This window comes from Gambusia affinis, linkage group LG13 (assembly GCF_019740435.1).
Source record: "Gambusia affinis linkage group LG13, SWU_Gaff_1.0, whole genome shotgun sequence".
Lineage (NCBI taxonomy): Eukaryota > Metazoa > Chordata > Actinopteri > Cyprinodontiformes > Poeciliidae > Gambusia > Gambusia affinis.
The window spans coordinates 27743690-27759961 of record NC_057880.1 but is presented as its reverse complement, the minus strand read 5'-3'; the positions used below and the strand labels follow the sequence as shown (position 1 = coordinate 27759961).

General features: G+C 43.0%; 1 protein-coding gene and 1 long non-coding RNA gene across 2 annotated transcripts; one reads left to right on the top strand and one right to left on the bottom strand.

Moving 5' to 3' along the window:
* Positions 1-268: 268 nt before the first annotated feature.
* On the top strand, positions 269-15583 carry aifm2 (apoptosis inducing factor mitochondria associated 2). Its single transcript, XM_044137055.1, has 11 exons — positions 269-420; positions 1428-1555; positions 1732-1858; positions 2050-2224; positions 2304-2419; positions 2500-2619; positions 2712-2804; positions 3536-3644; positions 3725-3877; positions 14958-15158; positions 15227-15583. The coding sequence occupies exons 4-11, from the start codon at positions 2050-2052 to the stop codon at positions 15376-15378; spliced, it is 1119 nt and encodes a 372-aa protein (XP_043992990.1). The 5' UTR covers positions 269-420; positions 1428-1555; positions 1732-1858; the 3' UTR covers positions 15379-15583.
* On the bottom strand, positions 5922-13272 carry LOC122842847. The gene is made up of 2 exons (XR_006372628.1): positions 9020-13272; positions 5922-8880 (listed from the first exon to the last, which is right to left on the bottom strand). It is a non-coding gene; the product is annotated as an uncharacterized LOC122842847 (long non-coding RNA).
* Positions 15584-16272: the final 689 nt, after the last annotated feature.

Here is a 16272-nt window from a genome sequence, read left to right as displayed (position 1 = left end):
AGTTAGAATTATGAACTGGTCCTGACCAGGTTGACTTAATCGATCAGTTCGCTGAGAATCTTCGCTACTGAATTGAAAGACTAAACCCTGTCAGGTTTTATTTTGGTAGGAGAAGTAACCTGTTCCGGTGTGCTGCTGTCACTGCTGCTGACTTAATTGAATTCTTATCGGTCGGAATTAAACATGGTGCAGAGCACAATTCTTCCGCTGGAGGGCGCTAAAACACAGCAGGTCTGAACTACAAGGTAACGGAGAAGAAGTTGGAAGTTTTCTGAAGAAAATAACGTCACCGTTACGGTGTAAAAACGCAGGTAGACCAGAGGTCCAGAGGCCATCAGAACCGTGGAGCTGCTGCTGCAGAAATCATTAATATTTGATTCATTTCACCAGGAACCTCAAGAGGAGTTTTTCGGTTCTTATGTAAGGAATACCAACTGTAAACCTGTGGAAAAAGGGCAACATTAGAGGTTCTGAGTCGGCCTGGTGGACTGTAGGGTTCTGGTCGGGTTGGAGCATGATGTGAGGACAAGGAACTGCAGTCTGATGAAAACATGAAGCAGAACCGGTTCTGCTGATCCGATCACATTCTGCTGCTCAGACCACTTCTGGTTCTGGTTTCACTGCTGCCTGTGTGGGTCGGTACCATGATGCTTTAACTAGACCGTGCAGAGAGCGGGGTTCTGGTGGTACTAATGGTTCTGTTCATTCTTGTGGTTCTGATGGTACTGATTGGTTCTGGTGGTTCTGAGTTAGAAGAACTGGAGCAGATCTTGAGCTGCGCCTGGTTCTGATCTCCTCTCTGATAGCGCTACAGGTCCAGTTTGGCCGGTTCTCGTCAGTGAAGCAGAACCTTTAGAGTATGATGTTGGTGATGTTCTAGGTGAGGAAGATACAGAACTGGAATCAGAACCAGAACCAGTCAGGAACCTGGAGTTCTGTGTGACATGTTTACCCGGATCAAACAGGAATTGTCAGTTAGAACCAGAACCAGAACCAGGCTGCTGTGGTTACAGAGCGGCTCTATTATGGGATGCTTGACCTCCTCCCCAGTAGAAACTGATGAAAGTCCAGTGGGACTTCTGGACTCTGCTGCTTACATCTTGACCTCCTGACCTTTCCCTCCCCCATTATGACACAGGTTTACCGTTTCCTAATGCTGACTCAGCAGAAAAAGTGCTGAGTCAGCAGGAGAGCCACTGATTGGATCAGAACCGATCACTCATGAGCCACGAGCGAACTGGTAGGAAATCAAATCCTGTTCAGTGAACACGGTGTACTGGTTCTGACCCATAAATCATCAGAACCGAATCCATCCTTTAATGAAGAACAAAACCAACAGAACCGGTAGAAAACTAAAGAGAACTTTGCTTCTGTAATATCAGCTCTGATTGTTTTTTATTTTCCTGCGGTCCCTGAACGCACCACAGCCTCCCTCCTTGAGAAGCGGATGCGCAGAGCCGCTGACGTCAGATAGAGGAGGGCGTGGCTAAATGAGGAAAAGGCAGCTGTTGATCAACTGGACTGAAACTGGACCCGAGTTCCGAACCTGCGGCAGGTGAGCTCCCGTGTGACGTCAGCAGCGTGTGACGTCATATGGTTCTGGAGAGACTCGTGCTGGGTTCTAAAATGGTTTCATATCGGGTTGCGGGGGGGTTCGGGTGGTTCCGGGGGTCTCCACAGGAACCGACGCGTTTACCGGGTCAGAACCGAACTTTTCCCTCTTTCATTCAGAACGTTCAGAACCGGGAACCCAGCAGAACCAGTAGCAGAACCAGATTGGACCTGAAGGATTCGAAGGGTTCTGCAGAACTCCTGGCGAACGGAACCGGTCCAGTCAGGATCAGTTAGCTTCTCACAGGTAGGACCTCTGAGGGTTGGTTCCAATTCACCTGCAGCCCGAACCGGGTCCAATTAGAGGCCGAGCTCTGCACAGATTCTGAAGTTCGGTCGGTGGTTCGCTGCTGAATTGTTTGGGTGTAAGTCACTGAGCAGTGTGTGTGCGTGTGTGTGTGTGTGTGCGTGTGTGTGTGTGTGTGTGTGTCTCTCCAGATGGGGGCCCAGGTCTCGGTTCCGGACGGGGTCCACGTGGTCGTGGTTGGCGGCGGGTTCGGCGGCATCGCGGCGGCGCAGCAGCTCCGTTCGGCCGGGTTCGGCTTCACCCTGCTGGACCTCCGGGACTCCTTCCACCACAACGTGGCGGCGCTGCGGGCTTCAGTCCAGCCCGGTACCCACCGCTCCAAACCCCCCCCCCCCCCCCCTCCCTCACCCCACTGTACTCCCTGACCCCTGACCTCTGACCCTAGGCTTCGCCCAGCGGACCTTCATCCCGTATGCGGAGACGTTCGGAACCAGCTTCCTACAGGGTCGGGTGGAGAGTGTGGACCCAGAGCGGCAGCTGGTGGTTCTCCAGGGAGGCAGGGTGAGGAGGGGCGGCAGGGTGAGAGCTGCTGCTGCCCCCCGCCTGCCAGGTGAGCTCTGACAGGTGTTCTCCCACCACAGGAGGTCCAGTACTCCCACCTGATCCTGTGTACTGGTTCTGATGGTCCGTTCCCTGGGAAGTTCAACACAGAGGCGTCGCTGCAGGACGGCGTGACGGCGTACGAGGACATGGTGGGACAGGTGAGACAGAGGGGGGACAGAGAAAGGTGGGACAGGACGCCGCTCACTGGGTCTGTGTGTGTGTGTGTGTGTGTGTGTGTGTGTATGTCCAGATCCAGGTGGCGGACTCGGTTCTGGTGGTCGGGGGCGGAGCTACAGGGGTGGAGATGGCAGCCGAGATCAAGACGGAGTATCCAGACAAGAAGGTGGGTCGGGTTCTGGCTCTGGTCGGGTTCTGGCTCTGGTCGGGTTCAGCGGTACTCAACGGAACTTAACCCTTCGGTCTGTATGAAAGGTTCTGATTCTGGTTCTGTAGGCCCGGCTGAAACAGGTTCACAGTTATTTAGTTCACACCAGACCTGAAGGTTCTGTTGGGTCCGGATCAAGTTCTGGGCTGTGTCCTCTGACTCCATGAACCGGATCAGAACCGAGTCGCTCAGGGTTCTGCTTCTGGGTGTTTCCTGTAGGGCAGGGGTTCCCAACCTGGGGGGTCTGGAACCCTTGGGGGTCGGGAGACTCCAAGGTTGGGTCACAAAATGATTTGCAGAATGAAAGAGACGCCTGAGGTCTACGGAGGCCCAGAAGGGACAGAAATACATAAGTCTGCCATTAAGTTAATTAACAAATATTTTTTATAATTTCTAAGAAATAAATGAATTTAAAATATAAAGAATTATGTGACTCTATATCAGCGACGTCCTGCTTTCTGCTAACACACCTGAGTCAGGTGAGCGTCTGGGTACCTGGTCTGATCCCGACCTGTTGGACTTGACCTCCACTGATCTAAACATTTAAATGGAAAAAAAACTTGTCTCTGATGCTTTTATTTTGAAAAGCTGGGGAACCCCTGCTGTAGATGAACCCAGTTGGTATGGACCACCGGTACCTGCAGAACCCGGCACTCTGGACTCCGTTCTCATCTCTGTTTCTCCTCCAGGTGGTTCTGATCCACTCCAGGATCGGGCTGGCCGACCCGCAGCTGGTCCAGAGCGTCAGGCAGCAGGCCAAGGAGGTCCTGCTGGAGAAGGGAGTGGAGCTGGTTCTGGGTATGCTAGCTGCTAGCCGTTAGCTAGTTGCTGTTAGCTGGTTCTGCCCAGGTTCTGGACAACCTGCTGCTGTGTTTCAGGTCAGAAGGTGTCCAACTTGTCTGAGCTTCCGCTGAACCGGACCCAGAAGAACCTACAGGTCAGAACTGACAAGGGGGAAACTCTGGAGACGGACCTGATCATCTGCTGCACCGGCATCAGGATCAACTCTGGAGCCTACGCCTCCAGCCTGGGTGGGTCCTCCGGGGGGCGCTGTGGGTCCTCCAGCTGCTCGCTGCCACCAGAACCTGCTGTACGAAGGAATTTGGGAGATTTAAACTGAGATGAGAAGAAATGGGGATTAATTTTTCAGTCATATTCACGCCATGTTGTTCTTTCATTTATAGATGTCAGTGTGTGGCTAAATATTTAGCTACACAATAAGCTAAATAGTTTAATGGCAAGCTAAGTGTTTAGCTAGTGTTGAACCAAATATACTATCGATGAATCGGAAGCATGTGATCACACGTGCAGAAAATCAGTCAAACACAAATAATCAGACTTTACTTATTTTATTCTTTTTAGCGCTAAAAAGAAAGAGACGCTTACCCTCACAGGCTAATTGGTTGTGACGTGAATACACCGGGACTAAACAGCATCTGATCATAAACGGACGATCCATTCTTTATATCTAAGACACGCCTTATTGGTCGTCTGATGAACTACGTCAGCTAAGGAATGCCATGATATCATGGTGTCAGCTTAAGTTTCACTTCTACTGAAAGCCTTTTGTTTGAAAGTGAAACATGCAAGGTCAAGTTCCATTCCTCCAAAAGCTCTCTGTGCATAAATGAAACATACTATGTGTGAAATACAGCTGTATGTGCATGAGTACACGTGCAACCCTGGATAAGCGTCTCAACAACTCCCCCTTTTGGTCTCTAAGAGACCACAAATAGAACATCAAACAGCTTGGGGAGCATCACACATCCTGAGGAAAAACTTCCCAATGTTCTGAAAACTCCCGGGCCCATTACGATGTTTGTTGTTGTCATTTCATTTCATTCTTATGGGGTAAAAATCGAACAGAGCGCCCCGGGCCCTGGGCGGCGGGAAGAAACCACAGTGTTCCTCTTACAGGCTAACAAAGAACATTCAGCTAATAAATAAAAAAATAAATAAATGAAATATATATATATATATTTTTCAAAATAATGTGAATGTCATCAATTGTCAAAATTTTCATGGATAAATAGTAACTGAAATGTAAAATGAATAAAATGTTATTTAATACCTGAAAAGAAATGCAAAATGAAGAAAATAATAAAACATTAGATTTCATTTAAAAATAAATTTAAAATGAGAAATGAATAAACATTAGTGAAAATTTTGATTTTTTAAACCAAAAGTCAAGAAGATAAACCTTAAAATGAATATTTGTTAGATGATGCTTGAAAATTTTAAACGTAAACAAAGAAATTTTCAGATCCCTTTTTTTAGATGAAAACCATGTGTAATCAACAGAATAAGAAACAAACACCATCGAAAAAATGCAAATCAGTGTTATTGGCAAAAATTCAGTAGAAGTACAATGTAATTATTCTAGAAAATTCATTAGAATTCAGTAGTATTGAGTTGTAATGCGATCTACAAAGTTTAATCAAGGCAATGTCTTCTAGCAAACCCTATCAATGTGGAACCGGTTTGAATTGCACAATAAAATGAAATTAATGAGTTAAAGGAGTAAATTTAAAAATAAATATTAGAAATTGAAGCCGGCATTTGAAATCTGTTTCTTATATTATTATTATTAATTTTTTTTAAATTAGTGAAACGTGAACAAACAATAAAATGTAAATAGACTACAATGTGAGGTTAATACTGTGAATGCCGGTAAACTATAAATTGAATAATGCAAGATGAATAAAATGTTAGTCAATATGAAAGCTTGGATGAGCCAAAACTTAATGAGAATAAGATAAATGATTAAATGTTAGATATAACACTGACAAATAAAATCCTAAACAAAGTATTGTTAAGATCCCTTTTAGTACTCGAGAGGTGAAATCTTTAAGTTCAAAATATAAAAGTAGTTAGTGGTCATAAAGGGATACAAACTTACCATCTGAAAGAAATATGTTTAGTGAACAAAATGAAAACACATTTTAAACTTGGCAATCAATGTTTTAGATAAAAATTCAGTCTTAACACAATGCAATGATACTGGCCAAATCGTAAGAAGTCAACAGGATTAATTTGTTTTAATGAGCTCTGCAAACTTAATTCAAAATTGTGTTGTCTAGTATCTGTTGATGTCAACCAGTTTCTACGTGTGTCCAGATGCCTCATTTTCATCCAGGCACACCGAGAAAGGATTGGACTTTTTACATTTAAAATCTGGAAAGTTGCAGCTCCACAGTTGCGCTGCACTTGACCTGTGAAAAGATGCTGTGATTCAGAGGTTGTTGTTCACCTACCATGATGACACAGGCTCTAAGTCTCACCATAGCACAGACACCTGTCACACCAGTCTATGTTCTCTCAATTAGTTTATTACCCCTGCATAGATAAAATATCCCATCTCTAGCCTATTAAGTGCTGTGGGAATGTGATGTTACACCAACTTTCAGGGATCCGGCCCACACTGCGGTTACCTGTTGTAAAATTGAAATAGACATAGTTATCTTTAACTGGAATAGCGGCACCATCCGGGCTCCGCTGTTGATTACTGGAAATAAAGCTGTTAAAGTGTCACATCTAGAGGGCTGTTGAAACTTAGTCATATTAAACATGCAGTTAAAACCCCAAATGTCAGATGGAATCAAAGAAGCAGGTTCAGTATAGATTCTGGGTCGTCCAGCTGTGCAGGCCACACAGTTAGACATTTGATATTATCGTGCTGTTGCAGTTAATCAGTCTAACCACAAGTTGGTTTCTGTGTAATGTATCGACCCAATTTAATTTTGTTTGTGCACAAACCTTAGCCAATTTTGTTTTAAATTTTGATTCATTCATTCTGCTTTGCCTTGGGAGGTAATGATTGATTAGACATTTTATGATGATTTTACTATCTTCTGCTGTTGCTGGCCAGGCTTCAGGCCATCCTGTGAAAGCATCAACACAAATCAGCAAATATTTTTGTCTTGCACCGGGTTTATCATGTCAGTAAAATCCAACACAATTTCTTTCCCTGGACATGTGACTGGAGGAAACTGTCCCTGATGTGGGTTCAAAGTTTTCTTAGGGTTGAACTGTCCGCACACCGAACAATTCTTAACAAAATGTTTCACCATGTGGATCATTTGAGGTGCCACCACTCTTTAAGATTGTGCATCATCTGCTTCGTCCCAACATATCCAACCCTGTGAGCTTCTTGGAGCAGCTCTTGTATTTTCCCAGGAGGCAGAATTAACCTGCCATCTGGGCCCCTCCAGCACCCATTTGTTTCACGTTTTTCTCTTCAGGTGGCGCCCCCTTTTGGCATCTTACCACCTCTTCCAGGCTCTTAACCCTTGTGTGTTGTTTCTGAAACAACAACCATCTGTAAAGAACTGTCTCACCTCTGGTCCCAGCAGAGGAGCTGCTGAAGTCCTGGTGTTACCTTGTCTGTCTTTGCCACCAGGTCTGCACACGTGTGGTTCTCCTTCTGAAAAACAGTCTGCCATATTTATGTCTTGGTGTGTGAATGAAATGTTTGGAGCTTTCAGGACTTTGGAAAGTGTTTGTTGCCTCAACGCTGTCATGGTGAAACTCAGTGAATGTCCCATGACTATGTGTTCAGTTTTTGTATCAGGCAGCAGGTATCCCAGCTGCCTGTTGTGTACAAGGGTGATGCCCTTTTCCTCCCCCTTTTTCTGAAACAAAACAGTCAGTTTTGTTCCAGAAATATCCTCAAAGAACTGTAAAATGTATTCAGGGATGGAGAGCTCTGCAGCCGAAGCCATGTGTTGTTGGAGAGAGACAAAAGCTTGTTCCATGGGGACATGCCAGTCGTTCCTGCTGAAATTATTCTACCCAGAAACTTAGCCTGTTTTCGAGCAATCTGCTTTTACTGACCTTAAAATCTGTTTGACGCAGGCACTGCAAAACCAGAGAGGTGGCTTTAACGCAGGTCTCTGTTACTGGTGCAGCAAGCAAAAGGTCTAGTGGGCAGTCCTGCAAAATATCTTGCAAAACCTGGTTAAACTAAAATCGATTCCATTATGAGGGAACATTCAACGTTAAAAATATTTTTATGCATTGCATATTAAATGTTAATTTATTTTAGTAAATCAGTTCAAAAAGTGAAACACATAACTAAAGTCTTTAAGTCTAGTAATGACAATAATTTTATGCTTACAGTTAATGGAAATATGACAGATTAAATCGGAATATCTTACCAAACAATATAAAGAAAACCATTTAATTAAGAAATGTAGATATGCTGACAAATATGTTTGAAGATTGTTACTTTTACAAACCAAGGAGCCTCATCAGAATGTCTAAGGTCACTGATTTATGGAAAATTGCAGTACATTTTCCTTTAAGACTTATTATGTGATCAGACCCTGAATGACAGATATTACATGTGTAAAGAGTATGGGAGGAAAACAAACCTAGTGCTGCTGTGGCAATCGAATCTGTGGCTGCCAGGGAACGTTTCATCATCACGCCCAATTTTTCACTTGGTGCTCAGGGTGCAAACAGAGAGAAATGTGAGACATTTAATACCATTCTGATTGTTTTTTTTTTGCGAAAGAGACAGCAGCAGCTACACCAACAGGAGCTACATAAATGTCCGAGACTTTTACCTGCCAGGTTGTTTCCTTCAAAGTGGAAAGGAAAGGTTCCTGGTACCATTCAGAGGCGTCTCTGTCGCAGAACAGGGTCACGTGTGGTGGACCCGGAGGAGGAACACAGAAGCGCAGACACAGGAGCCAGGGCTTCCAGGCCAAGAACGTTGACATTAGGCTGCTGTAGGGTAAATTTGTTAAAAGTCCCCAATAGATGTCAGCAAACTCAGACACCACTGGCTGGATCAGATACTGTCCTTCTGTTTGGAAATTTCCACAAAGAAGGGAGGTGCCATCAGGAAAAGCAACAATTATTCCATCAGCCGAGCACATGATTGTTGCTGCCATCTTTATCAGCAAAGCTCGCTCAAGTAAATTCATGGGAGTCGTAGGAAAACTTACAAAAGAATGTTTCATATTCTGATTACCCAAGGTGAAGGTCAGAGGCATCGTGAATAGCAGACTCTGTTCAGTCCATGAGAACCCTGTTAAAGACACAGTTCTTGATGTCAGAGAAAAAGGAGGAGCAGAGTTCAGAGTGGAATGTGTGGCTCCGGTGTCAACCAGGAAGTCTGTGTGTTTTCCTTCCACTGTTGCAGACAACATGGGGTCTGCTGTACCCACATTGTCTCCGGGGTCCTCAGCAGTGTTTCAGTAGATGTTCTGTGTGGCCTCAGTATTCCCCTGAAAGCAATGTCCAGGAATCACATAAGGATTGTTGGGGATCAAACCTGGCAGTCTTTGGTATGTTCACACAGTGTTTGGCCCAGTGTCCAAAATGTCTGCACTGGTAGCACGTCAAGTTCCTTTGGCCCTTGGCCTCGTGCTCCGTGACCTTGCCCCATGGCCCCCATCCACATCCAGCCAAACGCCATCCCCGTCCACGAGGAAACGCTCTGTATCTGTTTGAGGATATAAAAAAGAAAAAGCAGGAGGAGGAACCAGTTCCCCCCCCCAGTATGATTAGAGTTTTGCCAGTAATTTGGAATTTTACCCTGTGTAGATTTATTTTGAGAAGATGCTGCTGCAACCATCACATGTTCTTGTTTTTTTTTTTTTTTTTTTATTATTATTATTTAAGTAATGTAATTTTGTTTTGCTTCCTGCAATTGGAGTTTCAGCGTCTGAGTGCCTAAGCCCTCAAGACTGTTTTTTATTTTTATTCGTCCTGCGCCTTTAAGAGGTGATGAAGCAGGTGTCTTTTCCATCTCACATGTTCACACCCTGCAAGATCATTGATTGTGTTTTATAGACTGCATAACATATTCAGGGGCCTTTTAAAACTGCTTCTTTAAACATTTCAATTAAGTTTGTGCATGGACCTTTAAGATTAACTGTAGATTTTCTGAGCCAGGTTTCTAGATATAATGTCATTTAGTTGGGACCAAACATGGGATTTGGTGATGATGGGGTTTGATCTAATACAGTCCAAGTCGGGGTTCTATTCCCAGTGTGGACTCCTGAAGTTTTGTGGGGTAGCAGTTCCCCCTTGACTGTCAAAGTACCTTCTGTGATATTAATTAGGGGATATATCCGCTTAGAACACGTGTCAAACTGAAGGCCTGTGGGCCAAATCCAGCCCGCTGTGGGTTTGTGCGGCCCTCCAGATTCTAAACTAAACACTAAGTGTGCTTAAATATTATGTCATCAATCAAATTAATGCAGTTCTATCCGTTTACTGCCAAATTATATCAATCAGTCGCTCCAGTTTCTTTTAGAATTATCAGGGAAATTCACCAAAATCAACAAATCCCTGCACTTTTCTGAGCAAATAATTGGGAGTTTTTGCAGTTTTAATAAAAAATGTGAAACTTCCTTACTTGAACTAAACAGCTGCCTCAAACCTAATTGATTTCCCATTATATGACCTGTACAGCGAGTAATAAAAAGTCAAATTTACCGTCATAAATAAGTGCAAATATTTCCAAATTGCTACCACAAACACTTTTTATTGCAAAAAATCACAAAAATTCAATGATATTTAAGAAATGCGTGATATTTTAACAGTTTGTGAATGGCTTTTATCAATACATTCTGGTACAACTGGCCCTTTAAGAGCATTCATGTTCTTGATTTTGCCCAAAACGAAAATAGTCAAGTGTGTATTTTTATGCTAGTGTGTTCAGAGCTGGTGGCAATGACCCTTTTTTTAAAAAAAATTATTTTATGTTATTGTCCCTGTCAGGAACCCAATAGTTTTCATTTTGCCTGAGTTCTGTCTCTGCAGTCTGCCTGTTTTGTCTTCAGCCTCTTTTAGTGAAAACTCCTGCCTCTTTCTGTTTTTGTTTTTAATTGAAAAATTTTATTATCATTCAGTGTTGCCTCTTTTAATTATTCTCATTTGTGATCTTGCTATTGGAGCATTTGCCTGCATGTCAGCTAGAACAATTTTATCTATTGTTTGCTCTTTTTTATCTTAATTTAAGAGGATTCCAGTTCTATGTTATCCTGTTGCTGCTTTTGTTATTTTAACATTTGATCAGCTGACCTATGTCCCTTATAGAGCTTCATCCTGTCCTGTGGTGTGCATGGCACGCTTAAAAATTATTAGTTTTACCTGGTAGTGACATTGTTTGTAGGAGACTTGTTAACAAAGAGGCAATTAATCAGAAATCTTACATGTAGATGTTGTCAAATTCATCAAGGTGGAACACTTCTGTCTGATTCTGACAGATGACACAACCCAAAGTTAAGTCCTCTGCAGAACATTGTTTTTTTCTTGGGTTTTTACACTTTTTAAACAAAAATTACCGTCCTAAAATTAAACCAAATCTAAAATCCTCTAATTCAATATGTCTTTATGAATTTAATAATCATCAATCAATCAGTCAAACCTAGTTTAAACTTTAGTCTAGAAAATGTTATTTATATTCACAATCATCAGTTTGAAGTAACCAGTTATTTAAATCAAAGTTTCCTTTAATCTTTTATTTTATAGCAGTAGACATCTTTTTATAATTATTATTTATTAAATAATTAATAACTTCATCAGTTACTCAGTGCTTGAGTACGGTTTGTTTGTTCTCATAATCACACTAATTTTCATCAACCAAAGCAGCACAAACAGAAACATAAATATTTATCTGATTTTCAGTTAGTCACAAATTTTCAGTCTGCTTTTCTTGTTTTCCTATGCTCAAATTATCAATTTTATTGAAGCTTCATGAAATTTCCAATATTAGTTAACATATTTAATATGTTAATATTATCTTTTAGTTGTCAGGTTCCTGTTTTTAGGTAATGCGCACATTTTTATTTATTATTTATTCATTCATGTATTTATTTATTGTTATTAAAACTATGTCAGACATATGTTAGAATCCAGCAGTAACTGAACTACCTGCTGCTAGAGCACTTCACCCATTTTAATAAAATGTAAATTCATTTATAGAATGAAATTCTAAATTAACTGTTCAGTTTAAATGCAACAAATACTTTATGGTATATAAACACTTCAGTCTCAATTATTTTCAGCCCTTAAAACTGTTCAATTTAATTTCAAACTAGCATGTATTACCGGAATATTCCTTCTTTTCTTTTTTAATAAAGGAGAGAAAGTTTTACAAATCATTATTAGCTTAGACTCTGATAATTTTAAGTTGGTGAAATTTAGTAGCATAAATTTTGTTAGATCTTTTGCTGAAATTTTAGTGATTGTAGATTTTCTTCTAGTTATGCTAGTTATTCCCTCTATTTGCTCACCAACCATAAACAAAGGTCCTATACCCCCTTTTAAATCAAATTTCTTCCTGTCGACCTCGTCTGCCATGCCTGGAGCAAGAATCACCTCTTCTCTCCTCCCTGCCTTTTTTTTTTTTTTTTTATAATTTATTACTCACACACACGGCGGAGGTCTCTGTTTTTATTTTTGTTCTTCCCCTTTATTTTGAAATTCATCTTGCTCCGCCAGATAAGTTATTAGTCCGTCTATTTGTTCCCCGAGAGTCACCCAAGGGCCTGTGCCCCACTTTGAGTCGTAACCCTCATCCCTGGAGTCACTCTCCATTTTGCAAATTCAGAAATCACCTTATGTTTTGTTTAGTGGGCACGGCGGCACCTGCTCGTACGGCGACGAGACAACACCACAGACAAAGTCAAACCTCTTTAACTGTCCGCACGGCGGCGGACGACACACACTTGATAACTTAAACACGGTTTGTTTTGTCGTGTTTAACCGTGTTTAAATTACAGTTCACCAGCACCAGAACACATGAGAGCAAAAACGTCTGCAGCTCTCACACCCACAGCTGACACACACGCACTCCGCTCTCGGCGGAGCTGACAAACAGACAGAGAACACTTAAAAGGATCCCCGCTTTGAGCCCTGGACGTTCTCTTTTATTCTAACTCATATTCGTCTTCCCACAAAGAAAACGTCTTTATTTTCTTCCCACACAGAAGAAATCTCTTATTCTCTTTTCAGTTATACTTCGTCCCAGGCTCAGATCGCGATCAGCTTTGTCGCAATCAACTTTTCGTCCCAGGCACAGGTCGCGATCAACTTTATCGCAATCAACTTTTTGTCCCAGGCACAGGTCGCGATCAACTTTATCGCAATCAACTTTTCGTCCCAGGCACAGGTCGCAATCAACTTTATCGCAATCAACTTTTTTGTCCCAGGCACAGGTCGCGATCAACTTTATCGCAATCAACTTTTTTGTCCCAGGCCGTCCCAGGCACAGATCGCGATCAATTCTATCGCAATCAACTTTTGTCCCAGGCCGTCCCAGGCACAGATCGCGATCAATTCTATCGCAATCAACTTTTGTCCCAGGCTGTCCTAGGCACAGATCACGATCAACTCTATCGTAATCAACTTTTGTCCCAGGCTGTCCTAGGCACAGATCACGATCAACTCTATCGTAATCAACTTTTGTCCCAGGCTGTCCTAGGCACAGATCACGATCAACTCTATCGTAATCAACTTTTGTCCCAGGCTGTCCTAGGCACAGATCACGATCAACTCTATCGTAATCAACTTTTTCTTTTACTCTGCGGTCAGCTCTCTTGAGCTGGCTCGGATTGGCTACGCGTTTATTTTTGGAGCTTAGTCACTTCTCCGGGATCTAAAAACCGACAAAAACCCAGCCAAAACCTTTGGCGTCCGGACGACTCACACACCTGTGTGAGTGGCACAAGGGAGACGGCCACCTCTCACTAATAAGCCAATCCAGCAAACATCTCTTTTATTTCTATTTCATCTCTTTTTATTTCTATTTCATCTCTTTTATTTCTATTTCATTACTTTGCACACACATGAACGTACACACAGCTGACAATTCAAATCAGCTTGCTCTATTGACTCTTCCTAAACTATTACGGCTGATATTTTAACTTTTAGGCAGCCCCACAACAGACAGTGCAAATGCGTTCAAGGAAAAAACTTCCTTACTAGATTTTTTGGGCCCAACGCTGTTACACTGTCCGGCCAGGCAGCAGCCCAAAGCGGCTGGCCAAATCTGCACAACTCTGCACGTGTGTCAACATGTAACCATCCTCTGCGCTACCAAGTTGTTGAACCAAATATACTATCGATGAATCGGAAGCATGTGATCACACGTGCAGAAAATCAGTCAAACACAAATAATCAGACTTTACTTATTTTATTCTTTTTAGCGCTAAAAAGAAAGAGACGCTTACCCTCACAGGCTAATTGGTTGTGACGTGAATACACCGGGACTAAACAGCATCTGATCATAAACGGACGATCCATTCTTTATATCTAAGACACGCCTTATTGGTCGTCTGATGAACTACGTCAGCTAAGGAATGCCATGATATCATGGTGTCAGCTTAAGTTTCACTTCTACTGAAAGCCTTTTGTTTGAAAGTGAAACATGCAAGGTCAAGTTCCATTCCTCCAAAAGCTCTCTGTGCATAAATGAAACATACTATGTGTGAAATACAGCTGTATGTGCATGAGTACACGTGCAACCCTGGATAAGCGTCTCAACACTAGCAAGGCAAATATTTAGCTTTCAAGCTAAATATGTAGCTTAGTGTGATGCCAGATAGTTACACACTAAGCTAAATATTTGGTTTGAGGGGCGTGCCGTGGTGGCGTAGAGCAGTGTTTCCCTGGTCCTCAAGGCTCACTGCCCTGCATGTTTTAGGTATTTTCTTGCTTCAGTGCAGCTGATTTCAATTGATGACTGATTAACAGGCGTTTGTTGAACTGCAATCAGTTGAATCAGGCACATTAAAGCAGGGAAACCTCTAAAACATGTAGGACAGTGTGCCTTGAGGACCAGGGTTGGGAAACACTGGACTAGAGAATAGTGTGACCCACGTTTGGAGGCCTGGAATCCTCAAGGCGGCCGTCGCGGGTTCGACTCCCGGACGCGGCAATGTTTGTCTTTCCTGTTTCCTGTCAGCCGACTTTTGTATTGCTGCTGTTCATTTAGACTTTAACTTTACAAACATTATCAGCTATAGGAACAACTGCTAGCTTAGCATCAACCAGCAGGGATTTAGCAGCTTTTAGTCTCCAATCAGCTAATGGTCCCATCAGATATTGATTGTCATTGATCTGTTAAGAACCTGTTACTGTGTGTTCCTCCAGCGGGCAGCATGGCTGCTGACGGGGCGCTGAAGGTCAACCAGTACCTGCAGGTTGAGGGGTTCTCCAACATCTTCGCCGTTGGCGACTGCGCCGACCTGCGCGAGGCGAAGCTGGCGTATCACGCCGGGCTGCACGCCTACATCGCCGTGTCCAACATCATCAGCAGCCTGAGCGGGAAGCCGCTGACGCCGTATCGCACAGGTAGGCTCCACCTGAGACAGACGGTCGCCGGTTCGCCTGACCCTCGCTGACCCTGCGCCGGTTGCTAGGTTACGTGTCCATGCTGCTGGCGATGGGCCGAGACGACGGCGTGGGCCAGTTTAACGGCATCCGGCTGCCCCGCTGGCTGGTCGCCCTGGGGAAGAGCCGCGACCTGCTGCTGTGGAAGAGCTGGAGGGAGATGCAACAGAAGCAGCCCTGATGGTCGCCGTGGAAACGCCTGAGGATCACCAGCATCACCTAGTGCCTATCGCTCTGACCTCTGACCTTAAATCTTAACAGCATGATAACATGTTAGCAGCCGTTTCAGTCATGATAATCGTCCAAACTCTGTTTTTCTCTTCTGCATTAATAACCTCTGAATATAAACAACTTGTTATTGAATAAACTCAACATGTGGAAAACGGTTTTGTTCTTAAATTCTTTTATACACAGAAGTATTTGTGTTTGTTTTCAGGTTTTATTCCTTAAAGCTAAATGTGTCATAAAGAGCAGTTGAGAGGTGATGAGGGAGACGCAGGTTGCTGAATAAATGATGATGGTTTAATATAACAAAGTACAAAATCCAGGCAGCGCAAATGAGCAACGGCTAGAGGCTCAACCTCTGGTAACAACTGGCAGCAGATTACGACACGAGACGACAGAATAGAGAACCGAGGAGGGAACAGTGATTCATTTCTACTGGATTTTCACAATATATCAGCTACTGCAACAGACAGAGGAACTAACAAGTTCATGTCATCAACTGGGAGGAGGTAACTGGTTTCTCAGTCACAAACTGGTTGCAAACCTGAGGCCAGCAGGTGTCAGTCAGTTATGGTAGATCTGACCTTTGACCTCAATATGAGAAGCTACAGACTGATAGGAGGAACCAAAGAGCTCTGGAAAGGTAAAGAAGCCATTTGTTTGTTAAAATTTGATTAAATCTATTTGTTCTATTTGATGTTTGTTATGAATGACGTATACTCACAAACAAACGAGGTAATTAGTCCAACGTTTAGAAACTACAGCGGCTGTAATGAACCACAGTAAATGTAAACAAAGGTAAAATAACCCGAACAGGTGATCAACTCAAAACCACTCCTACCTTTTTACT

Bases quoted from the DNA above. Each gene is read 5' to 3' on its own strand.
- aifm2 (XM_044137055.1), top strand. From the start codon at position 2,050: ATGGGGGCCCAGGTCTCGGTTCCGGACGGGGTCCACGTGGTCGTGGTT. The intron at 2,420-2,499 runs GTGAGGAGGGGC...CTCCCACCACAG, and splicing joins TGGTTCTCCAGGGAGGCAGG to GAGGTCCAGTACTCCCACCT. The intron at 3,878-14,957 runs GTGGGTCCTCCG...GTGTTCCTCCAG, and splicing joins AGCCTACGCCTCCAGCCTGG to CGGGCAGCATGGCTGCTGAC.